Below are 23,430 nucleotides of genomic sequence, written 5' to 3'. Positions count from 1 at the left end.
CCCATTATTATTCCATTGGCACACTTTTCCAGAACTCAATGGTCTCTTCTCTTAAAGCAGGTTTCAGTTGGTCCTCCTCACAAAGATCGATCATCTCCAACTCAGCCGCAGCCTCATCTGTAACTAGCGGGGCTTTCAAACAGTCCATCTCTGCATTCAATGGGTCGACGAGGAACGTAATCTGTGGCCTTTTCAGTTGTAGATCACGGAACTGGATGACAAAGCTTTCGTGCAGGTTTCAACCAGATCAATGTTTTTTTTTTTAAAACAAAGCAATGCAACTTCTGTACATTATTTATACAACTTACAGCTGGTTTAGGGTTTCATGTTTTATATTTGATGGATTTAATTTTGTCATCTATTTTAGGTTATTCCATATATGGAATAGAGTCTACGCCGAAACGGTAGGCAATGACTGACGTCCGGCCATAGACCTTGCGTGACTTCAGGACCTCCACGTCCTCGGTATCTCCACGGGGGCGGGGGGGCGTCAACTATTCATAAATGTAAATGAGTTATGACGTAAATGGTCACATGGCGTGTAGTGCAGCGCGAGTGAGGTTTTTTTTTTTTTTTGGCGTGTACATGCTCGTGTGCGTGAGTGCATCTGCTTCTTGGATCTTTGCTGCGACACGCGTGACGGGTTGATGCGACACCGCCAGGTAAGAAGCCGGCAGGACACTTGGACAACTTGTCGCACCACCAATCAGACCCATTAGGACCAACTCGATGTGGCAACAGTCAACTTTGACGAGCGGCTGTGCAGCAAGCAGCGGCTCGACCGCCGGCTTGGCGTTGCCCGGCGGGCCGCCCACTGGTTCGCTTAACGTCCGAGCTCCACTGTCGCGATTGCGGGCTCCGGCCGGGCAGGAATACTTGTGTCGTCACGGCGCTGTCTTTTCCACTTTGGCCGTGTCCCGCCGCCCCCGTGGTGACCCCTACCGCCCGCAGGCGAAAGTGCAGCCTGAATGTTAGCCGCGTAGCGTGGATGGCGAGGAGGCTAACTTGTTTAGCCTGAAGGATTGTGACGAACCGCTCCGGGTCAGCTCGGGTCCTGCTCAGGTTGTTTGTCCGTCCGAGTTTGTGCGCTCGCTCCGAGTGCTTTTCGTCCGCCTCCTGCCGGACGCCAGCGTGTGACGATGCTAAGCTAACAACACACAGCGGGGTCATCCGAGGTAAACTCGCACTGCCGGTGTGTACGTGTGTCCTGTTCTGCTTATTGTGTGTCCTTTCTCCTTCGTTTTTCTTCTTGCGTCGGTGTGCGCTTTTCGAGCTTTGTCTATATTTGTGTATTGGCGTTTTACTGTCGTGTCAGACATATACTCTTGGATGTGCGTGTTATTTTGTCTCGTGGCGGTCAGCAACCGTGGCGTTGGTGGAAAGGTGTTCATTTGAACTTGTGGACGTGGTGCAGGTGACGGAAGTCTTCTTGGGGCCGGCAAGACTTGAGCATCGGGAAACGTGTGGTAAGACATGCCTAGCTGTCAACGGCTGCCTTGTCCACCCTACATTGGAGCCAGGAATTGTTTGAAAAACATCTCCTGACGGGAATGTTGTCTATCGTGCAGTTTCTCCACTTGAATTGCATTCAGCAAGGAGCTTTTGTTGTTGGGACATTTTCCAGGGGAGAATTAGGCGTGTCTTGCACATGCTTGAGAAACAGGCTGAAAACTTTCCGTGCTGTCATTTCACCCCCCCTCCCCATCACCACCACCACCACCACTCCCAACTCACCCGCCACCAAAATGTGAAATATTTTCCTATTTTGGGGCACTGATCACTTCCTGCGGCATTTAGCCGTCGCTCGCGTCAGCCTTTCATCTTGTGACATGCTTGTGCATTGGGATGGCGGCCAATCAGATGGCACTGCTCCTTGTTGTGGAGGCATGTGAAGCTTTCTGCTTTTCCTGCTTTCTCCGGTATGGATTTTTGGGAGCCTGTGCGCAGCATTTGACATGACTTTATCCTTCAGAATGTGTTGAAGTTGATTCCGGAGAAGAGTTCAAAACAGCCTAAAGCTTCAGGTCAAGCCAAAGCTGTTCTGAGTTGCTCTTCTGGTTGTCAAACATGGCGGATCCACCTTATATACTGAGCGTCTGCACTTGTCGCTGATGCCGAGAAGCCCGCAGATTTTTATTTTTTTTTCTCTTAGCCAAGCAAAATTGCAGTCGGCGACTTTGAAGGCTGTTTAGCGACCGACTCGCCGCCATTCGGTGCGCCGATCCCACGGGCCCCCTTGGCCACGCCCCCTTTAACCAAACAGACATCATGCCTGTTGAGCACAAACAGCCAACTGTTGCCAAGCTGGCGCCGTTTGCAGATGAACCCGTTTTAGCCAAAGCGCCCGAAGGCAGCCGAGGAGCTAAAACTAAGCAACAATCTGCCCTCAGATCTCACAAGATGGCGGCCGGCCACGGCTTAATGCGTCTTTTGAGCGGGTGTGTCTGGCTTGGACCTAATCTCCACTCGGCCCTCGCCATCACGCAGGATCTCAAAGATCACACCATGTCGAAGATCACATGACGGCCCAAAAGTTCTCAATGCTTCTCTATAGCAACAATGGTAAAATCGCAGTCAATCTTGTCTTACTTGGACACCGTCTGTGAAAGCAGAACCATTGCCGCCATCACTTTGAAATCAAGCTGTCCCAGTTTTGAACACTGCCATAGAAATTGATTTTTAAATTTTTATTTTTTTTTTTTTTATCTGATTTGCGCATTTTGCTTTGTGTCCCACAGCCTCGTTAAGACGTGCGCCTCGACGGGCCCCGCCCACTGGTATTGAGCTCCTCCCCTTTGAGGAAGTTTGGTAAGTACGCAGCATTGTCTTTACGGCTGAGATCACGCCATTTTGCGGCTCCCGTGTTTTCCGAGCGCCCTCACTCCACTCAGTCTTGGCATCTCGGCACGTTTCCACGGAAACCACCTCTCTACGTGCGTGTGAGTGCACGCGTCGGTGTGTGTTTTTTTTTTTTTTTAATGGTTTCTTTTTTTCGTCTTACCTGCCAACAAGCAAATTTCGTCTCAGTCTATTCCAATCACTTTCTCGGTCATAGCTTTACGCTTTGTGAGGGCCAATCATTTCCTATGTGATGTCACACGTTGCCATGGTAACCTCAACACAGCACCAAATAAGAGCGTGTTCTTGCTCATCTCTCCAGCGTGCCAAGTGGTAATGAAAGAGCCCGAGCGAATCCAAACGATCAAAAGATGTTTTTGGGGCCCTGAAGGCTCATCGTCTTCCTCTGCCTCTTCAAAGCAGCCGGCTTCCAGTGACCTTCCTCTGGCGTGTCTGCCAATCAGCTTGCGTCTCTCGCTGGGCGTCAACTCCAGCGATGGCGCCCTAAAGACAAAAAAAGAATCCAAAGCCAGCTGAAACGGACGCCAGCCGGCCTTGCTTGAAAGTTAAAATGCCAGAGCAGATGTTCAGAGCGCTTCGGGTCCACAAAATGCTGCGACAGGGTGTTTCCTCACCCAATGGTCAAAATTGACTTTGAGCTGGCGCAATTTGCACTCGCTGCCTTGAGATGGCACTCGTATGACCTGCGCCTTCTAACGCCACAGTGTCCTTCCCATTGGGCTCCGAAAGCGGGCTGGTAAATGATGCCTAGATGGATGGAAAGGAGGGGCTCGGTGCGGTCAGCATCTGTGCCATGTCTGCAGTGACGTCTCTCTTTCTCTCGGGCAGGTCTGGGTTGATCCCTCGGAAAAAGGTCGAGCCTGGGTCGGAACGCCACCGCGCTCGCCCCACGTCTCTCACTCAGGAGCCTGCACGAGAAGCGCTCACAGCCCTCGTCGGCTCCGATGAGCCCGATGCCCACTCGCAGAATGTCGGCCGCCCCCTTCGTGGTCCGAGGGCTGAGCGACTCCAAGAAAGCGCCAGACGTGGAAATGTCTTCTGACAGTCTGACAGACGAGTCCGAGCCTTGTGAGAAAAGCCACGTCCGCGAGAAAGCGGGTGGTCCGGACCTAGAAAACCTCTGCCATGAGAAGGCGTCAGACGAGGAGCGGGAAGCGTGCCAGTCGCAAGGCTACCAGTGCAAATGCTGCCTGTTCCGGTGTCGGAACCTTCAAGTCTTCACAGAGCATGTGGACTCCAGCCACCCCGATGTGATTCTCAATCCACTGTACCACTGCGCCATCTGCGACTTCAACGCCACCAAGTATGAGCTTCTCGCAGAGCACAACAGGAGCCTTCATCCTCACGAGAGCAACTTTGAGTTCAAGAGGATCAAGAAGAACCGTCAAATCGTCTTGGAGCAGATCATCCAGTTCCAGGGGGAAGAGCAATCGGGAAGCGACGGCCAATCGGGAAGCGCCGGCCAATCGGGAAGCGCCGGCCAATCGGGAAGCGCCGGCCAATCGGGAAGCGACGGCCAATCGGGAAGCGCCGGCCAGTCCGGAAGCGCCGGCCAGTCCGGAAGCGTCGGCCAGTCCGGAAGCGTCGGCCAGTCCGGATGCGACGGCCAGTCCGGATGCGTCGGCCAGTCCGGATGCGTCGGCCAGTCCGGAAGCGTCGGCCAGTCCGGATGCGACGGCCAGTCCGGATGCGACACTCGCGTGCCCCTGCCTGGTTTACACCCCGCAGCTGAATGGCCAGACTCCGTCCAGGCCCTCCACAGCAGTGAGCGAATCTCCGAGCCCCAGGATCCCAGCCCGACGCTTGACGTCATCGTGGCTGAGCCCTCGCTCCTCCGAGACCCGTCCCACGTAACCCCGGTGCTCCAGCGCCCGCCTAATTATGACTACCAAGCCCAAGTGGCCGTTCCCCTGAACAGTGCCGAGTACAACCCTTCCTTGGACCACAACCCTACTCTCATGGCCTCCTTCAATAAGTTCCCTTACCCGACGCATGCCGAACTGTCCTGGCTGACAGCCGCCTCCAAGCACCCGGAGGAGCAAATCAAAGTTTGGTTCACCGCTCAGCGGCTCAAGCAGGGAATCACGTGGTCCCCGGAGGAGGTGGAGGAGGCCAGGAAGAAGATGTTCAACGGTTCCATCCCGGCTCTCCATCACACGTTCACAGCCTCATCTCGGGGCCTCGCCCCTCCGCCGGGTTCTGACCGTGTCCACTCGGCTACCACCGGAGCTGCCGTCGGCTCCGCTCACGCGCTCAAACGCCCCCCGACGGCCGCTTGCGGTCCCGAGTCCAAGCGACCCGTAATGGCAGTTACCCCGAGTCGAGGAGGCCCCATTGAGGAAAAAGAGCGCCGGCCTGTGGCTGCGCTGGCCGGTGTGGCCCCGTTTGCCACGAAATTGACAAAGCTGTCCACTCTACTGACGTCCACCTCATCTTCTTCATCGCCACGCGCCAAGGGCAAGCTTCCCAAAGCCATAGTGGCGCTGCCATCCATGGTCTTTCCAGAGTCCTTAACAAGGCCTACGATTACGCCGCTGCCCATCTTTGCCCCAGCCTTTAAAAGCTCGCTCCTGATGCCCTGCCTTTCCAAAGAGACGCTTCCCAACACCGCCAATATGACGTTCACAAGTTTACCTTCGCTCGTCAGCCCTCGCCCCCCCGTCATCCGGCCCGTGCACACGCCGGCCAAATTCCCCGCCGGCTTTCCGCAACCGGACCCGAGTGCCCAAGAGGAAGGCGCTGCCCAAGCCGAAGGGATGCGCGGCGAGTCTTTGAGGGACGGGCCAACACTCGCTCGTGGCCAGCTTGTCCACTCTCAACATGAGTCGTCGATTCGCGCTCACTTGACGCTGCCAGAAAGAATGAAGGGCAAGACGACACGCCAGCTGGAGATCCTGGAGGACCACTTCCAGAAGAACGGCTTTGTCTCTCGCACCGACACCGACCATCTAGCTGTCGCCACCGGGCTGTCCCGCAGCCAACTGGACGGCTGGTTTGCCGATCGCCGGGCGCTCCGGGACAACCTGGAACTGGCGCTCCTCGGCTCGATGGGCGCCAAGAGGTCACCTGAGGTGGAGCGGGATGCAACGCCGGCCCCAAGTGAGCTGAGCTTTGGTGCAGCCGATCCCAAAAGTGGCTCCGTACCTTCGGGCCGCTCCCTTCCTCCTCTCAACAATCACTTTGCTCCGAGTGAAGGGACAGCTCCGTCGGAGATTTGGCCCGGACTGGCCTGCGTGGACTTGGCGCGCTGGTTCCGCGACAGTCGCTCAACGCTGCACGCCCAATTCTTCCACAATGGCAGACTAAATGGCGGCGCGGGGGTGCCGGACAAAAACACCCGTGAGCGCCGCCAGCTTCTGGAGGCGGAGCCGGCCTGGCTGACAGAAGTGTGCGCTAACGGCGCACCGCAGCACGGCGAGCTACAAGAGCGTCTCGCCGGCAGGTAGCGTATCTTGCACGTCTTCGGCAAGTCGATGGCTTCCTTCTGCAGCCGCACTTACCCGTCAGAGTCCGCACGAGGTCCGACTGATTGCTAAACATTTGAAGGAAGTCGATAGCTAACTGATAGCTCACCTGCTGCCAAGCGCTTTGCTTGCCGCGAGTCCAGAATCTCACCAAATGGCTCATTAGGTAGTCGGCGTTTGTATGACATGCATGCCGGCGCCATCTTGTTTTCACAATTCAATCGAAACCTTCCTTTTTAATTGATCCGTTTTGAGACAATTCAATTCCTCAAAGCGGCTGAATTTGGCGTCTGATTTTAGGATTTGGAGCATTTTGCTCCACTTTGTGCGAGAGCGTGTACGCAAAGTTCACACAAAGCGGATATGCCCAAAATAGCAACAGTGGGTGTCGGCCCCCCCGCTGTCAAAGCGTCACTTTGACATTTTTTTTCTGCAGTTTCTCATCAGGCACAGCAAAAAGGCTTCACACTGTTGGAAAAAAAAAGCGTTTTGTACGTTCTCGTGGCGTTCCGTCTGCTGAGCTTGCCAATGTGGTTCACTGTTTTCTTTGCCTATTTGGTCCGTGCTGCCTCGCTTGACGTTAAATTTGCCTCGGATTTTGTTTCTCGGGTCTTGTTTGCAGGTGCGAATAACGACAGTCGTCCTTTTACATGGAGCGCTGGACAAACGGCGACGGCTCCTCAGCGGGGTGAAGAGTCTCCCCGCCCACCCAAGGATGTTTGACAGGAGGGTTAGCTGGCGTCCTCAGGTTGCGTCAAGAGTTCATGTCGGCGTTGTGGCCGGCAGCCTTTTTTGATTACCCCATGTGCTGATTGATGCTGACTTTGGGACCTTTTTTTGGGGGGGTTGCCATGGAGACTGAACTGCAACACATTTTCCTGGAAGTAGATGTAGCCACTCCCACTTGTGTGTGTGTGTGCGCATGAAAGACTGTCAACGAGCATTGTGCGTGTGTGTGATTCTTTTGTTCTTAAATGGCCTGTTTCCACTGGTTTTACAAACAAAAGAATGCGCACGCACACACACACAACACTTGGCAATAGTTGTGAACGACGCCTGGACTTGCGCCCGCCTTGGGCTATTGTCGAGCGTCACATTCAGTCGGACTGAAGCCTCCTCCACCCACCCACCCAAAAGCCAATCCACGCCACGGACTTTTTGGAAGTGTGCAGCAGTGAGGTGCTGTTTTGTTGTCATCTTGGACTACACGCGTCATGTATACATGTATGCCACATGGGGGCGCATCACCACTTTCGTGTCCTTTGACATGATGAATGTCAAAGACCTCTCAGTTGCAGTTGCTTGTCGTCCTGTCAAGACGTCAAGACAGGACGACATGAATGTAAGCTAATGCATGTGTGCGAGTAAGGACCCGATTTGATCCGTTAGCATCTGGAAGAGGCCAGGCACATCTCTCTTTTTCCTCACGCTTCTTCGATGAGACATTTTGGACTTACATTTGTGTGTCCAGGTCATTTTATTGTGATGTCCTCCAATAAAACGCTTTTTACACCACCATCTTGTACTCAGTCTGTTAGTGCTGGTTACAGACAATGTTATGAGTCGATATTAGCCCCTTTTAACAAAAATCTAAATCTGCAGACAAAATGTTGATGTGAAGATGCAGAATGATGTGCTTGTGACGTTTGTCCACTCGAGAGAGTGATGCAGTCTCAGCACACATTGGTCTAGACGCGTGGCCCCTCGTTCCTGCCGGCTGGTCATCGTCCTCGAGCATGATTTTGGGCAGCCAGTGGTGAAGCGTTTCAGCGAGTTTTGATGAGTTTCCGCCTTAGCGTGTTTGAAAATTCCGCATTCTCGTCTAGTTCTGCAAATACTAAAGTCAGATGATCTGTTTGTCGTTCACTGTTCTTGTCAAAGGTCGAAAAGTACAAGTTGTTTTATTTCTCGTATTTGTCACATTCATCATCAGTTCTCGTCCTTTTGTTTTCCCTGCCCAATCTGCAAAAATTCCCGTCAGTCGGGGTCCCGCCGTCTTGACTCGCTGGGAGCGTGCATCAGTACCGCTTTGATTGATTTTGAACTTGTGCATTGATCACGCACGCGCAGCTGCTAGCGTGTTAGCATCTAAATAACTTTGAGCGAGTCAGGGGACAAAAAAGGAGACGCAAAGACAAAACCATCAAAGGCGGTAAGAGTTGAAGGTAATTTTGTAGGCGCAGACAAGTTGACGAGTTTGTCACGAGTGCGCTTTGACGGCGCAGACTTGATTTGTCACTGGGGAGTCTCGCTCGGCATCTCTGCGATGATGATCACGCTTCCTGTCAGGACGGCGGCGCTTGGCTGGCACGCAACCCGCTTTCATCCGTCCGCGTTTGAAATTGTCATCGCAGAAAAAAAAGAAAAAAAAAAGCGTCTCGCTGCCTTTTCTCCGTTTGGCCTCGGGAGCCCGCCGGAGGTCCACCACGCCATCTCGGAGACGACGTCCTGTCACGTGAGGGCCGGTCACCGACGCTTATGTGTCGGCGGGCGGCATCGGATGCGTCACGTCATCCTGGATGACTCCGACGGGGCCCGGGCTCCTCCGGGAATTAAGCTCGGCACTCGGGGAACGTCAGCAAAAGACAAATTGCTTAGTGGGAAGTGACAGGCTCAAACAGCGCTTTGAAAAGCGGCAGCCGCTTGCTGAGTTAATGCAGGTTAATGCCGACGCTATACATCAGACAGCACGTCGTCATCCTTAGCGTTAGCTAGCGCTCATTGAAACCTGTAGCTGTTTGCACACCTGTTCTTCTCCGATACGTTTTTCACCAGTGGGAAAGTGGATTTGTTCCTAACTTGCTTAGCTGCGTTGCTCTCTGTCGAGTGAAATCAGAAATTGGTTCAAACAAGAGACAGGGGAGACGACTTGAGTAGCTTTTCAATTATCTTTGAAAACAACCCGGGGAGCGGCCGAAGCCGACGAGTCGAATATTGTGCCGATAATAGCTTCGGCGTGCAGAAAAAGATGACGACAATGCTTTTGGTTGCATTTGACAGCCAGCCAGCTGTATTACCCTCAATGTGATATTTCTATTTTTCTCTTGACAGTCCTGTGAGATGGTCAGGCCGCTCCCGTTCCGATAATTCCTGAAGCAGAGAACCCATTGCAAACTTGAGCAGATGAAGGCAAGCACAAAAAAAGCCCAACGAGGTCAAGCAAGTGCTTCCCCACGTTGGCTTCTGCTCTGGCGATCGTCGGCGTCCTCGTCAAATGTTCCGTCACCCGATGATGATGATAGTAACTCGGATGGCGCGAAACCATCCGAGAGTGCTTGCAAAGGGAGTGAATGTTTTGTTTTCGGCAAAGAACCAGACCAAATCTTTAGTTGTTTATAAAAACCCTGACACCAAAGCAACCTTTCCGACTTCAGCACTTGGCCTTGAGAAAAGCTGGAGAAGAAGCCCGGACGGACGTCAGGCGGCTACCGCCGAGTGTCCCGCCGCACCGAGCGAGCCCGCACTCACGTTTGACACTCGGGTTGGTTTGGGCCAGGAGACTCTTCCTGGATCACGTCTTCCCGCCGCCGGTGGTCTCCTTCACCGGCCGCTCGCTCTCGGGCTTCCTGCGCTTGCTGTTGGCGGTCGTCGAAAGGGTCCTTTCCCTCTGCCGCCCGACGTCCAACCTCGGAGAACCACTGGCGGATTTGTTGCTCGCTCATGTCCGACTTGGCCGCCAAATCGTCCAGGTGCTCCTCGCTCACAACTGGCCGCTGGAGGAAGTAGGCCCTGAGGAAGGCCTTGCCGCTTTTGCCCTGCCAGGACAAACACACATGGGCGGGCACAAGTTACTTGCTCGGCAAATATTTGCCTCAAACTTGGAGTCAGCTCGGTCGCGACCGTTGTGTCATCCATCAATTTTGGACTTGGAATTTTGGCCAAAGGCCCATTGGAGATGGCTCAACACTACTAGGAGACACGGGCCACCCTTTGCTGCCCTTACGCACCTTGCCGGGCATCTGCGCGTCCTGTTTTCCGGCGTATGGCCGTCGCGTTCTCCTGGACCAACCTCGGAAACGCTTCCTGGACTTCCTCGGCGTCCTGGCGGTTCCATCTGGCAAGGCCTCGTCCACCTGCGGAACACAAACAGGGTAAGGTAGTTATGGCGTTCGCTCGCTGGCTGGCTGGATCTGGCGCTGGTCGTTTCCTGACCTTGCCGCCTTGGTAGTGGTCAAACCACTTGAGGTTGCTGTTCTTGGCAGCGTAGCGTGTGTCCCCGAACCAGTTGACCACGTAGTTACGAGGCAGGCCGCAGTCCTGCGCCATCTTGTCATACTCTTGGGCCGTGGGCCAACGCGAGCGCACAAAAGCTTTCTTCAGGATGTCCAGCTGCGCCGGAGTTTTCTTCAGAACTCTCCGGCCGGCGGGGGGCATGGTTTCTTCGGCTTCACCACCGGCTTCTCCGGCTTCTTTTCCGGTTTCTCCGCCTTCCCCCTTGCCCCCTTTCCGCCTGTCGCTGAACCAGGCATCCACCTCGCGACGTGTCAGTTTGGTCTGCGCCCGCAAGCGCGTGAGCTCGTCGTCGGACGGCGTGTCACTTTTGCGGAAGCTGGACTCCAGGATAAGGAGCTGACCCGACGTCTTTTCCTTAAACTTTTGTGGTGTGAAGTCCGGGAAGGCGTGGCGTAGTTTGGTGCGGCGGTCCCTGGAGGCGCGGGGCGAGCCCTGGTCGCCTGTTGGAGGGGAGTCGCCCGTGTCATCGCTGGAGTCTATGACGATGGCGGCGGCACCTTTGTCGGCGTTGGCGCCTTTGTCAGCGTCTTTGTCAGCACCTTTGTCGGCGCCTTTGTCAGCACCTTTGTCAGTGTTACCACCAACCCGGCCCGCCACGCTGTCGTGGCGCAGGTCCCTGGAGTTCCTCTGGTTGTATCGCGTGTCGCTGAACCATTTCTTGATGGCGCGCTTGGACAGCCCAGTAACCCGCATCAGGCGGGAAATCTCCGCGTCGGTAGCGAAGCGCCGCCGGCCGTAGCTGGCCTTTAGTTCTGCCAGCTGCTCTTTGGACTTTTTGGGTTTGAAGGCAGAGTCTGAAACGGCGGATGCCTTTTCCGCAGGGGGCTCGGCAGGGGTGGCTTCTGCGCTTTTGGGTTGGGCGGCGGGAGCGACGGTGAGAGTAAGCGGGGCCGCCGCAGGGAGGTTGGCGCCCTCACCGCTGCCCACCTGTGCCAGGACCAGGCCCGGCTGGCCCACGATCTGGCACGTCTGGAAAATATTGGTGGCCATGTTGGCGGGGATGACCGTGATGGTTTGTGGGAGGCTTTGATGGAGCGTCTGGACGGTGCCGTTGGACTTGTTCCGGCGCGCCTCCTCCACCTGCCGCGACAAGCATGTCTCATTGAGCTGCACCACTTGCGGCAAAGCTCTGTCAACTCTTTGTCTCGGAAAGACAGGATCAAATGAACGAGCGTCAGTACATTGGACTTGATGCGCTTGAAATATCGCCTGGCTCCCCAAATGATCTCGGTACGGGCGTGGGTCTGCTTTTTGGGCATAGATTTGGGGTGTATTGCAAATTTGAAAAACTTTACATTCATGTCATGGAAGCTATTTTACATGGAACCTTTCAATGGTCATTGGTGGATCTGGACGGTCGACGGTGAGCACGCTACAGACCTCTTCTGGGGTCCAGCTGACGCCATGTTTCAACCTCTGGGCGGAGAACCACACTTTGACGTTCTCCTCGCCAAACTTGGTCTGCGATGCCAGCGCCGCAATCTCCGACGACGACGGGTAGGGAAACCTGCGCGCGGGTCAGCGAGTCAAAACATTGGAAGGATGCCGCCCGGCCCCGACCTACCTGTTGTAGGTGCCCAGCAGGAGGACATTGCTGTCCATGGCCACATTGTAGGACGGGATACTGCTGATGGGAATAAGGAGCTGCCTCTGATTCTGCAACGCTGATAGGACCTGAGCCAAGGTCCCAGCGGGCAGGGTGCCGCTGTTGACGTGGAGCACGTTGGGGCCGTTGACCACCAAACTCTGTGGCGGTGGCCCTGCCTGGATTTGCAGCGGCGCAAATACAGGAAGCAGCGAGGAGGCAGCGGCGCTGGTCACAGGGGCCAAGGGGCTGGGCGACAAAGAGGGGGGGTGGTTGTACTTGTCCATCTCGTCGTCGCTCTCCACCTTGATGATGGCTTCGGTGGCCATTTTGTGCAAGGCGGTGAACTTCTTGGGTTCAGCTCGGCTCCTCATGATGGGCGTCTTGCTGAGGGCAATCCCTTTACCACGCGCGTCTTCGTCCCACCCGTCACGAGGGCCGAGGTCATCTTCGCGCCACACGTCTTCCTCCCTCTCCGGCGACCCCGAGGCTGGTTCGTTGCCGTGCGTGGCCGCCGTGTCTGTGAACGGGTCCTGGCCCGGGTGATGGTGTGCGTAGTGAGTCGAGAGTGCGTCGTAGCTGTGGTGGCAGAGAGAGACAACACAACCCTTCCGGTTATAGTGTCCCCGTGGGGCCAGCGTGGACGCAGAGATGGGGCTCTTCTGGGCCCACGGGATGCACGTTTGACACCCTTGTTCTCCTTCACAATTGACTTTACATGCTTTTGCACACTCGAGCCATGCGTGGGCGGAGCCTACCTCCTGGCGTGATAGTGGCACTCCACGCAGATGTACGACGTGTCAGCGACCAAGTCGGGGTGCTCCGAGTCAACGTGCTCAGCAAACAATTGGAGCATTTTGTAGTCTTTGGAGTCATAGCCTCCCGACGACGACTCTGAGACGCCGTCGTTCACGCAGCGGTTCGCATCGTCCCCGTCTGAGTGAGGCGGCAGCATACATGGCGTGCTGGACTTCCTACGGCTCGCCATGACAACTTCTTGCCCAAGAGCTGCTTCACTTGTGAGCGCCTTGCTGTGGCATCATCACATCCAATGCAGGGATCAGGGTTCCATCGCCGGATTTTCTTTGACTTCCCAAATTCAATCAAACCAGTAAGCCTCATGGACCGACTTCATTCGGGTACACCGGAAGATGAGTGGAGACCATCCCAACAAGTCGAGCCGAAACGAACCCAACTTCTGGTTGTTCGTGCCAGTCTCAAGCAAATTGGGTTTAGTGAGCTGCGTTAAAGTTTACACTTGCTGTGTGTGTGTGTGTGCGTGCACGCCCGTGCGCGTTTGCGTCAGCAGCTGATAAGCTAGTACCCTCGGCTAGTTAGCTCGCGGTTAGCCTAGTTGCATCTCCGCTTGGGCGTCAATCTCGCTGTCTCACTCTTCAGCTCACCAACGACATGTAGTCCATCAAAGCGAACCAGGCGGAACCGCGAGTGAGCCGCCTAGCGGCTGCGGTCCCGACTCTCTTGTTTTGGGTTGATTTGGCAACGGCGACAGTTAGTGGAAAAAAGACGCTTTGGGTGGTGAAGCCAATGTGATCGTGTACATTTTGAATGGCCGTAACGACAGAGGTTCACGTCCGCTTTGGCCGATGCCGAGTAAAATCTGAAAACTGACACTCGGCTTTGGTCAATTGTAAGCCCTGTTTCAAGCGTGAGTATGTTGGTGGTTCTGGTAAAATGTATCAAATGTGCTTTTTTTCTTCAAAACGTTCACCAGGAAAGATCAGTACCATCATTTGTTTAGCCTTTGTTTTGAAGGCGAGCATCGAAGCGGAACTGTGATCGGCCTGACTGATGCTGACGATGTTGACTTGACTCTTAATCGAGCTGGGTGCGTGCGATTACGTCACACGTAAGCCAGTTGTTACAATTGTGCTCCATTAAGGGAGTAATAAGTAAAATAATGAGGACTAAAATGTTTGTGTGCAAAAACAAGGCAGAATGCAAAAAAACACTCCAAGTTACTAGTGTTAATGTTGACAGCACTTTTTTTTTTCGGTCTTTTGACTCAAATGTTTAGCATCAGCCACAATGTTGTCATTGATATTGGTTTTTGGTTGAACACAATAAGGTTGAAGACTAAATGTAACTTATTGGCAAAAAAAAAAAAAGTTGTCATTGTTTTGTAACACATAAAGTTGTCGGGCGGCTCGGTGGAGCACTGGGGAGCACGTCCGCATCTGGGTTCGATTCCACCTCCGGGCCTCCCTGTGTGGAGTTTGTATGTTCTTCACGTGTTCGCATGGGTTTTCTCCGGGCACTCCGGTTTCCTACCACATCCCAAAAACATGCTTAGTCGGCCGATTGAGCACTACAAATTGTCCCTAGGCGTGAGTGCGAGTGCGAATGGTTGTTCGTCTCTATGTGCCCTGCGATTGGCTGGCAACCAGTTCAGGGTGTCCCCCGCCTACTGCCCTACGGCGGCTGGGACTAAGCGGTTCAGAAAATGGATGGATGGACGCAAACTTGTCCTTGGCTGAATCATTAAGTCCATGCGGTAGAGAACTTGACCAGATTTTGGTGAAGTTCAAGTAGCACCCGTGATGCGCGGGTTCCCTCTAGTGCATGTACGTGGAACAAGCAACTGAATTCCTGTTCCAAAATTACCAGTGGCCTCACTTTTTTGTGGTTTAAATTATTTATTTCGATTATTTCTTCAGCTACACTTTGTATAAATGCAACTTTGTGATGAACGATCGTGCTCCTGTGTTTTTGTCATGTTAATTCCATTCTTTGTGTCCAACCATCCTCAATTCTTTTGCTTTTCGACCCCATTTTGCAAAGCACATTAAGCTACCTTGTATATGAAATATACTAGAGGAAATCAAGCTTCCTTGCCTTCCTGTGATTTGGAAAATCAAGTCTAAAAGATAGAATTGGACCAAGATGCAAGGAAATATGTTCAGGTGGGCAATTCTCTTTCTCACACCCACACACAGACACACAACCGAAGCTTGTCATTTGTCCCAACTTTTCTTTAGCCATAAAAATAGGAGAAAATCAGCAAACAGCGTAAGCTTCAACCATTTGAAAGGAAAAGTGTCACAGCCATCATGCTATCGCACCAGCACATGAGAAGATCGTAGTGTCATAAAAGAGGTTGAAGGCGTTCGCTCTTTTTGGGCTGCCGATCCTCTTCCGCGGTCAAAACCTTGAGGGGAGCACCTGCGGACCGAAACGATTGGCCGTCAGTGATGAAGAAACCCACGATTGGGTAAGCGGGCGTTTCCGTGGCAACCCACCGCCTCTGAACTTCCTGTACAAGACCCATCCCATGATGGCGACCAAGATGACGAGAATCACCATCCCGACGCCGATAGCGATTTTCACATCAGCCACAGGTTCGCCCATAATCTTGCCATCTGGACCACAGAAATCACAAAGTCAGCAAAATACGTTCGGCGTCGCTCGAGGATGCCAAGATGTCTGCTCGTCTGAAGGCTAACTGCTGCTAGCGAAAGAGGCCAAACGTTTCACCCGAAATCTTATACAAGAAATGCCACACCGCCTCGGAAAGTAGAAGACGTCGTGGCCGAGAGCCGCGCCGGTCTTGGCAATCTATTGGGCCAGTTAGCAGCTGACGGAATAAACCCATTTGCAAGCCAAACATGCTGACGCAGATCGGGTTCAACAACTCTGCCAGAATTTGGAGTCGCCCGCCGCCTCACCCCAAAGCTTTTCGTCATGAAGTCCAGACACCGGATGTTGGAGGACGCAGGTGAAATTGGCGGTGTCGCTCCGAAGGACTTCCACGCTGTCTCGCCTCTGAAAGCTGCCGTCTCCGTTGGGTCGCACGCCCAGCGACGCTAAGCCGTCCTCTCGGGTGAGCTTGCGGCCGTTCCGACGGATCTCCAGGATGATGTCCTTGCGTGGGAAGCCGCTGGCCAGGCAGGTCAGCAGCAACGTACTGGCCGCACGCGTCGGCCTGGCAAAGAGTTCGAGGGAGGGCGGCGCTGCGCACGCGTGCACGGCCCTCGTCAGCAACTTTTAGCCCCTCTACGCATGCGCGACCGCCACCAGAGCCTTAAATAGAGTGGGTGGGCGGGGCTTGCCAGCCCGTGTACATACGCGCGGCCTCCGTTCGGCTGCGCTGGTACTGCAGGAAGCGATCCATCCACCCGATGCACTCCTTGTCCAGGTAGGCGCGTGTGTAGACCTTGAGGAGACGCACGTCATCCCACTTCCTTTTGGTCTCCACCGCCATGGGGGCCGTGGCCACCCACTTGGCATGTTCGTAGTCGAAGGACAGGAAGTCCAGGCCATCGTAGCTGTATGTGTCCACACCGCCACCGAACGTTAATGTGCCGTCGGGATGCAGGTTGCCACGGCAACCGTGCAACCACTGGAGGACGTGCACGTCTGTGGATGTTAAAAAAAAAAAAACACAGGTGTGTCCAAGTCCCATCTTTACAAGCCCAATCCGGCCTGTTTTGAAGGTATCCTTTGTCCAAACTGTGAGGATGCTTATCAGGTCATTTTAAATGAGCTGCTTGTTTGAATCAAGTTGGGTTATGTCTCTTGAGGACTCCACCCACACCTTGACTGCTGGCCAATGAAAAGCTGCGAGTGGCTGAAGTCCTACCTGAGCGGTTGTGTCCCATGCGATTAAGCAAGATGTCCACGTTGACCTTGAACCACTGCTGTTTGCTCTTCCTGGACTGGGTGCCCTGCTCCCAGTAGGCGGATTCCAACTTCTCGGCCATCCAAGGCTGCTTGGGGACCCTCTTCATGGTGCTGCTGTCATAGTAGTCGATCACCTGACTGTCCAGCATGCCCATGGCCGTGAAGTGGCGCGAGCCATCACTGCCGGATGGCAGTGACGCGCCCTCCGACAGCCCCGTGTAGAGGTACGTCAGAGTGTGAGTTTCTGGGGGAGGAGGAGGGGGGCGGGGCATGTAACCACAATTGTGACGTGCTACCTTTTCACATGGGAACTATCCATCAAACCTGTCCTGCAACACGGGAACATACCTGGGCGCACGAACACGCATACGCACTCATATAACCTGTCTTGTCTCTAACACGCACACGCATGAACTTCACAAACACCCAGGCGTTATTTTTGTTTCTTTTTCAAACATCTCTTCCCATACTGTTACACACACACACACACACACCAATAAGACGATATCACTTTAGACTTTGCGCTTACTTTCGCTTTGAGTTGAGTCGGCGGTTTGTTTGTTTTTTTAAGAAAAACTTACCTCCGTTTGCGACCATTGGCAAGCTATAAACCAAATACCAGATGGAGACGGGGATGAACATCTTCACATTTGACCAAAGTGTTAAGAAAGTTAAACGCCAACTTGGATCCTCTGTCTGTCTGAACAGGCTCGGTCTCGTGCGCGCGCTCGCCTTTGCGCTCACGCTCTGTCTCGCTCTCTCGCTCTCTCTTGTGCTCTCTCTCTCACGGTGCGTTTATGTTGCTCGTAAATAGAAGGACTTCCTTCTTCTATCCTTCAAACTGTGTTTACAGTTGGCTTTTTGTTTTGTGGATTTTTACACATTGCGTTGCATTTTCAGCTCCACTTTCATCTCAGCAGCCGTTTATTCTATCATCACAGTCGGACTCAAGTTGGACTTAACTCCACACTTGCTCTGTCTGACTGACTGTCCGTCCGTCGGTTGTGTCTGTAGGCTTAGAAGTACCACCTTTCCGTTGTCACCGGAACGCGCCAGCATCCATGGCAACGTCTTCTAGCTTCCATGTGAGCTAGCGCCTCGTCTTGTGACGTTTGGTTCCGTTTTTCTTATCCCCCCCCCCCCAAAAAAAAACAGAGATGAGTCGAACTCCGGATGCACGAGCGAGGTAACATTTGTTCATTGTTGGCTTGGCTTGTGTTTGAACGACAAGGCTATTTAGCCAAGCTAGTTAGCCGCGTGTCGCTAACGTGTTTTGTCTTGGCTTAATTTCAACGTCAGTAAATAAGTATAAACGTCCCCTTGTATCGATCCTAATTGATGGATGAATGATTGTGAACCCAAATAGAATTTTAGCAGACGTTTTAGGAGCTAAGTCCACAACTCGAGCATTTTGGGACAGACTATAGTTGCTATTTGTGTTGTAGGCGTATAGACGACAGGCAAGACGAGCGTACCTTTTGTCCATCTCCCGGACGACCATTTAATGATCCAGTAGCTACAGCGTAAAGAGAGATGACTTGTCGCAAGTCACATCATGAAATGGGTTCCTTTCCTTGTGTTGGCTCACGTATGGCAGCATTAGGGGGACAATTGTGGGACACGTTGATGTTTGTTCAGGGACAACCAGACCAAGAGGATCCAGGAGAACATCAGCAACGTGGAGAAGCACTTTGACGAAATGTGTCAAATGTTTGCCGCCTATGGCCGCAAAGCCGCCAGGCTGCGCGACAAGGCTGACGTCCTGGTGCGAGAGGTGGCCGACTACGCTGACACTGAGACCCCTAGTCTCAAGAAAGGCATGAAGCGGTTTGCCGAACACCTGGCCAAGATTCAAGACTATCGGCAAGCCCAGGTGTGTGTTTGTGGGGGGGGGGGGATGGATGGCAGACAAATATGATGTGGCACAAATGCTTTTTTTTCCAGGTAGAGCGGCTGGAGGCCAAAGTGATCGAGCCGCTGAAAGGTTACGGTGCGGTGGTGCGGCGGAAGCGGGTGAGCTAGCGTAACATTAGTGTTAGCGTGACCAAGGGCTATGGGGGATTGACAGCGGCTTTTCAGGAGGACGTGAAGGCGGTCCAGAACGCCAGGACTCGGGAGTCCAAGCAGATGCTGCAACTGGAGCGCACTCGCCAACGGAACCCGTCCGACCGACAAGTCATCGTATCCTTTCGCTTGACTTATTTGACGTGTTCAGACAGCCGGCTCCTAACTCGGCTCTGGATCCAATCCATTTCCCCAAAGAACGCCAGCGCGTTTTTGTTCTCTTGACTCGGGCGCCCGTGTGGCCGTAGCTCCCTCGCGTTTCCCGGTTTGCCTCGCGACATCTCGTAACGTCGGGGTGATTGTTGCTTTCCTTGACTCCGCCCGTGTCCAGTCTCAGGTGGGTTCGCCGCCGCGTGTTGGTCCGGCGGCGTACGGGGGGAGGAGGATGTCAATGATAAAGCTGCCTCTCCCGCTGCGCGTCAGGCCGAGAGTGAATTGCAGCGAGCCACCATGGATGCGGCGCGCACCACGCGGCAGCTGGAGGAGACCATCGATGACTTTGAGAAGCAGAAGATTCGAGACATCAAGGTGGGAGGCGGCTGGGTTGGAGCTGCCGCCCTCCTGGCTCGCGTGACTCCTTTTCTGCCCGCCAGAGAATCCTGTGCGACTTTGCCGCCGTGGAGATGTGCTTCCACGCCAAAGCCTTGGAGCTCTACACACTGGCCTACCAGAGCATGAGCGGCGTAGACGAGGACGACGACTTGGAGGTACGTTGGCCTCCATGCTCGCGTAGTTTCCTTACGCCTGCTGATGGTACAATTGTTTGAGCTGAGTGTTTGCACCCAGTTTCTCTACAAATGAGCGTTTTTGGTCATTTCTGTCACTGACTGTGTGTGCATGCGTGCCCGCGTGCGTGGGGTCAGGTGTTTAGGAGCTCGCTACACCCGCCCGACTACTCTGAGCGCTTGGATGTGGTGCGCGCCAACTCTCTGGACGGGACCGCCTCCTCCTTCCTGACATCAGCGCCCGCCTTCCAGGTAGTACATAAGCCCGTATTTGCTCCTCTGTGCTGCAATGTGGTTTTCATTGGATTGGTCGGCGAAGCAACAGAGAGTCTCCGGGCGGCAGGCTGAGGACGAGGAGGACGAGGAGGACGAATCTGAAGAGGAGGATGACTCTGATGAGGAAACACGATGACGCTAGCGCACGTTGACATCTGCGCATCCGTGCCAACTATGAAAACATCATTGCCGTTTGAGTGACAGCGTTTCTCTGACAACTTTTCTTGTTTTCGTTTGAATCTGTCATGGAACGAAATGCACTACCAGATGTATTGTCACGCTAGGAAACATAAACAAAATTAATCGAACAGCTGTGTGTGTGTGTGTGTGTGTGTGTGTGTGTGTGTGTGTGTGTGTGTGTGTGTGTGTGTGTGTGTGTATCAATCAAGGCCCATCAGATTGGAATTGCACGTGTATATATAAGTGTATATATTTGGGGTTTTGTAAGGAGAGCATCTTTTGAGCAACCTTTGATGATATTCGATAGTTCTTGTTGCGTCTTATGCAAATTTATTTGAGGAGAGTTATTTGAATTCTGGGCGACCCGTCCTGGTTCAAGAAAAGAAAAAATTCGAACAAATTGACCTCAGTGCTGCGAGCACAAAGGCAACTTTCAGCTTTATTGCCGAATCGCTCCTTGAGACGTTGATATGGGAAGCAGGTTTTTTAGGGAAACCAGATCAACTTCATGAAGCAAACTTGTTTTGAACGAGCCGAGAAAGTTAACATCAGAGGGATAGAGCGCACGTCTGTCGTCACGTGACCAAGACAACCCGGAAGCCGGTGTATTTACGTTCCGCCCGCGCTACGTCACGCAAATGGCGGCGAAGAAGAAACGGGACGGGCCCCCGCGGCCACCGGGCGCCCGGGACAAGAGCCTGAGGGTGGCTGTCGAGCGGCAATTTTCAGCGGCGGCCGAGCGAGTCGTACGGCTGTTGCAGGAGCGGCTCTGCCGAGATGAGCGTCAGCTCAGGCGGATGGTCATGGGAGCCGTCTCCGCCGCCGTCGAGCGAATCTTCAGCGAGTATCGAGCAGCGGGAGCCGCAGCAGGTCAGCCGTCTATGGTGCATTGTATTGGAGCTTCTAAATTTATCCTGAGCATATGTCAAGCTCCTCTTTAGAGACAAAACCAAACTAAAACCTTGAGCCCTGCCTGAGTCCTAGGAAAACGATCGAACTTGATTTTGGTCTCAAAATGGACCCATGTTCTTTCCGATCGGCTGACAAGTTTCACATTCAAAATGTCCACCACTCATGGGGGCGGTAACCCCGAAGAGTTAAGTTGACATGGCCTCCCAGAACTCAAAAGTTGCAAATGCAACATCAGCCATTCCACCGGTAGAATTGCTCGTGTACGTCGGTTGTCCATTGGGAATTCGTTGCTGGTGGTGGCGATGCTAATCGCGGGTGCCCCTTCCTGACAGAGGCTGAGCCCGCCACACTGTCACGTGACCTCCCTTCTGGGTCTCCCACCTACCACGGTCCAGGAGACGATGAGGGCCCAGGAGACGGCAACGGCGAGTCGCACCTCTGCCGAGTGTCTTACGGCGCAAGCGGCCTTCTGGTGAAGCCAATGGATCGAGACGCCCAGGACGCGGAACCCCCGGCGAGGGGACAGCCGAAACCCGGGATGGAGGGAAAGGCCTCCTCCTGCACGGAACACAACCCTCATACACAGGTGGGACTCAACAATGAAGCCTTTCCCTCCAGTTTGATTTTTTTTTTTTCTCACAGATTAAGATGAGACGTGCTTTCAATTGACTGGTTATTCGTGCATATGTGACTTTCTCCCACCTCTGCCCCCCCCCAAAAGATCCTCATCACAGATAAGCACGTTGCCACGGCCCCGACAGGACCGCGCCAGGACCGCATGGACGACACCAAATCCCCTGAACCAGGAGACCACTCTCACCAGGAGGGCGACCGCAGGTTGGGGGGCCACCTACGTGAACAGATTCGAGATGGGTTTCGACACCGATTTGAAGAGTTTGTTCAAGAGTGCGCTGATGAGCGCGGGCCAGAGCGCGTCCGCACCCTCCGGAAAGCCGAGGGGTCCAGTGGAGGTCTGCCAGACGCTGATCTGAGTCAAAGCGGCGGCGCTGAGCCAATTCAGGAAATTCCCAAAGAGCACACGGAGGACCGTGTTCCTGGCTGCGGGTCAGACCGAAGGGTCCCCAAGAGTGCGGCGCCGGCTTTGTTGTGCGGCCAGTGCGGCAAGAACTTTACCCGTAAGAGCGCTCTGGATCGCCATGCCAGGGCACACGTGGGCGACAGGCCTTTCATCTGCGAATTTTGCGGGAAGACCTTCACAGACAAGGCGGTGCTGAAGCGCCACCTGAAGCGGCACACGGGCGGCAGGCCGCGCGTCCACGGCTGCGACGAGTGCGGCAAGAAATTCATCATGAGCCAGCACCTGCTCGTGCACAAGAGGATTCACAATGACGAGAGGCCGTACGCCTGCCGGGTGTGCGGCAAGACCTTCCGGCAGGCGGGGAACCTGGCTGCGCACGCCAAGATCCACACAGGCGAAAAGGCCTTTGTCTGCGGCCTGTGCGGGAAGCGCTTCCGCCAGAAGATCTCGCTGGAGACGCACGAGCGCTTCCATCGAAAGGACAAGGTCTTTGAATGCCACGTCTGCGGCAGGAGCTTTGTGCAGAAAGTGGACCTCAAGAGGCACATGCTGACGCACACGGGCGAGAAGCCGCACGCTTGCCGCGTGTGCGACAAACGCTACCAGGAGAAACGCTCGCTGGAGGCGCACATGAAGGTGCACGCCAATGCTTGCTGCAGATCTGACTCGCTCGCTTCTTTTCCTTTGTGACTCCACTCTAAAGAGTTTGTTTGGTGGCCAGCTTTGGCTCAGTCCTATTTCTGAGAAAGTATGTATGTGTAATGACAATTATAGCAGGCAGGTGGCAGCATTGGGTTCTTTTTGTATCGAAGTTTGTCACCATAAATCTACGACAAAAGAGAAAAGATGGTGGGCATTAAAATTATGATGCACACACAATAGCCCAAACTGCTAAATACTGAGAAAATAGTTTGTAAAGAATGTCAGATGTCCAAATGTTACATTGGTGGTACACTTTGACATGACTAACCAAAATGTCATTTTATTGTTGCCGTTGGACTGTGCAAATGTTTGCCACTAACTTTGTATTTATTATTTTATTTTCCAATCTAGACATGTCTTCAAAATATTTAAATGCAAAATATTTAAAATGCCTGACAGGGAAGACATACAGATAGATTGACTAGTATATTATAGGGAGATAAAAAAAAATAAAAACATAGTATAAAAGGTTATATCCACACTGGAAAAACTATTCCAACCGTCTCAGCAGACTATTTACTAAAAGTGATTACAAGTTTGTGAGCTTTTTAGCCACTGTTTCAGTCGCCTTTTAAAAGCATCAAAATAGTGGATCTCTCTAATTGGGGCACGGAATAGATTCCAGTATTGACAGCCATACAGTATATGGAGAGTACGCTCTTACCAAAAGTACTTCTTCTATATTCAATTTCACAATCACCCCTGGATGTGGGGGAACTAAAATATAAATAAATAAATGAAAAGTAAAATAAA

General features: G+C 53.4%; 5 protein-coding genes across 12 annotated transcripts; 3 read left to right on the top strand and 2 right to left on the bottom strand.

Annotated features, from left to right (window-relative positions):
- Nucleotides 1-561: 561 nt before the first annotated feature.
- LOC147041264 (zinc fingers and homeoboxes protein 2-like) lies at nt 562-7,839 on the top strand. 6 transcript variants are annotated; one of them, XM_085939857.1, is made up of 5 exons: nt 562-662; nt 2,739-2,808; nt 3,688-5,958; nt 6,055-6,301; nt 6,946-7,839. In XM_085939857.1, exons 3-5 carry the CDS (start codon nt 3,804-3,806, stop codon nt 6,953-6,955), a joined length of 2,412 nt encoding a protein of 803 aa, XP_085795983.1. In that variant the 5' UTR covers nt 562-662; nt 2,739-2,808; nt 3,688-3,803; the 3' UTR covers nt 6,956-7,839. The 6 variants fall into 6 exon arrangements, with proteins under 6 accessions (XP_085795983.1, XP_085795977.1, XP_085795982.1 ...); XM_085939855.1 differs by adding an exon at nt 2,391-2,562 and having other exon boundaries at nt 579-662; nt 3,688-6,301; XM_085939851.1 differs by having other exon boundaries at nt 3,688-6,301.
- Nucleotides 7,840-8,471: 632 nt separating this feature from the next.
- Nucleotides 8,472-13,739, bottom strand: LOC147041263 (zinc fingers and homeoboxes protein 1-like). Its single transcript, XM_085939849.1, has 6 exons — nt 12,900-13,739; nt 12,121-12,720; nt 11,937-12,063; nt 10,476-11,636; nt 10,271-10,396; nt 8,472-10,078 (listed from the first exon to the last, which is right to left on the bottom strand). The coding sequence occupies exons 1-6, from the start codon at nt 13,127-13,129 to the stop codon at nt 9,788-9,790; spliced, it is 2,535 nt and encodes an 844-aa protein (XP_085795975.1). The 5' UTR covers nt 13,130-13,739; the 3' UTR covers nt 8,472-9,787.
- Nucleotides 13,740-14,752: 1,013 nt separating this feature from the next.
- LOC147041262 (major histocompatibility complex class I-related protein 1-like) lies at nt 14,753-17,599 on the bottom strand. 2 transcript variants are annotated; one of them, XR_015069221.1, is made up of 7 exons: nt 17,361-17,598; nt 16,739-17,023; nt 16,225-16,515; nt 15,825-16,109; nt 15,399-15,518; nt 15,150-15,321; nt 14,753-15,112 (listed from the first exon to the last, which is right to left on the bottom strand). XR_015069221.1 is itself a non-coding variant. In XM_085939891.1 (6 exons), exons 1-6 carry the CDS (start codon nt 17,419-17,421, stop codon nt 15,245-15,247), a joined length of 1,119 nt encoding a protein of 372 aa, XP_085796017.1. In that variant the 5' UTR covers nt 17,422-17,599; the 3' UTR covers nt 15,111-15,244. The 2 variants fall into 2 exon arrangements, 1 of the variants encoding a protein (XP_085796017.1); XM_085939891.1 differs by having other exon boundaries at nt 15,111-15,321; nt 17,361-17,599.
- cibar1 (CBY1 interacting BAR domain containing 1) lies at nt 17,233-20,152 on the top strand. 2 transcript variants are annotated; one of them, XM_085939911.1, is made up of 9 exons: nt 17,233-17,965; nt 18,418-18,652; nt 18,724-18,792; nt 18,859-18,960; nt 19,175-19,180; nt 19,267-19,371; nt 19,437-19,550; nt 19,707-19,820; nt 19,894-20,152. In XM_085939911.1, the coding sequence occupies exons 1-9, from the start codon at nt 17,937-17,939 to the stop codon at nt 19,978-19,980; spliced, it is 861 nt and encodes a 286-aa protein (XP_085796037.1). In that variant the 5' UTR covers nt 17,233-17,936; the 3' UTR covers nt 19,981-20,152. The 2 variants fall into 2 exon arrangements, with proteins under 2 accessions (XP_085796037.1, XP_085796036.1); XM_085939910.1 differs by having other exon boundaries at nt 17,236-17,965; nt 19,888-20,152.
- Nucleotides 20,153-20,313: 161 nt separating this feature from the next.
- Nucleotides 20,314-23,365, top strand: LOC147041260 (uncharacterized). Its single transcript, XM_085901594.1, has 3 exons — nt 20,314-20,894; nt 21,269-21,522; nt 21,658-23,365. The coding sequence occupies exons 1-3, from the start codon at nt 20,663-20,665 to the stop codon at nt 22,663-22,665; spliced, it is 1,494 nt and encodes a 497-aa protein (XP_085757720.1). The 5' UTR covers nt 20,314-20,662; the 3' UTR covers nt 22,666-23,365.
- Nucleotides 23,366-23,430: the final 65 nt, after the last annotated feature.

Source organism: Syngnathus leptorhynchus, chromosome 20 (genome assembly GCF_054491065.1).
Source record: "Syngnathus leptorhynchus isolate UIUO chromosome 20, UIUO_Slep, whole genome shotgun sequence".
Taxonomy (NCBI): domain Eukaryota; kingdom Metazoa; phylum Chordata; class Actinopteri; order Syngnathiformes; family Syngnathidae; genus Syngnathus; species Syngnathus leptorhynchus.
This window is presented reverse-complemented; position numbering and strand designations above follow the sequence as displayed.

Excerpts from the sequence above, each read along its gene's own strand:
- LOC147041264 (XM_085939851.1), top strand. The coding sequence starts at position 3,804 with ATGAGCCCGATGCCCACTCGCAGAATGTCGGCCGCCCCCTTCGTGGTC.
- LOC147041263 (XM_085939849.1), bottom strand. The coding sequence starts at position 13,129 with ATGGCGAGCCGTAGGAAGTCCAGCACGCCATGTATGCTGCCGCCTCAC. Across the intron at positions 12,721-12,899 it reads TGCCACTATCACGCCAGGAG|CTACGACGCACTCTCGACTC; the intron begins GTAGGCTCCGCC and ends CTGCCACCACAG. Across the intron at positions 10,079-10,270 it reads ACGCGCAGATGCCCGGCAAG|GGCAAAAGCGGCAAGGCCTT; the intron begins GTGCGTAAGGGC and ends TTGTCCTGGCAG.
- LOC147041262 (XM_085939891.1), bottom strand. The coding sequence starts at position 17,421 with ATGTTCATCCCCGTCTCCATCTGGTATTTGGTTTATAGCTTGCCAATG. Across the intron at positions 16,110-16,224 it reads CAGCCGAACGGAGGCCGCGC|CGCCGCCCTCCCTCGAACTC; the intron begins GTATGTACACGG and ends ACGCGTGCGCAG. Across the intron at positions 15,519-15,824 it reads TCATGACGAAAAGCTTTGGG|ATGGCAAGATTATGGGCGAA; the intron begins GTGAGGCGGCGG and ends TCTGTGGTCCAG.
- cibar1 (XM_085939910.1), top strand. The coding sequence starts at position 17,937 with ATGAGTCGAACTCCGGATGCACGAGCGAG. Across the intron at positions 17,966-18,417 it reads ACTCCGGATGCACGAGCGAG|GGACAACCAGACCAAGAGGA; the intron begins GTAACATTTGTT and ends ATGTTTGTTCAG. Across the intron at positions 19,372-19,436 it reads AGAAGATTCGAGACATCAAG|AGAATCCTGTGCGACTTTGC; the intron begins GTGGGAGGCGGC and ends TCTGCCCGCCAG.
- LOC147041260 (XM_085901594.1), top strand. The coding sequence starts at position 20,663 with ATGGCGGCGAAGAAGAAACGGGACGGGCCCCCGCGGCCACCGGGCGCC. Across the intron at positions 20,895-21,268 it reads AGCAGCGGGAGCCGCAGCAG|AGGCTGAGCCCGCCACACTG; the intron begins GTCAGCCGTCTA and ends CCTTCCTGACAG. Across the intron at positions 21,523-21,657 it reads AACACAACCCTCATACACAG|ATCCTCATCACAGATAAGCA; the intron begins GTGGGACTCAAC and ends CCCCCCCAAAAG.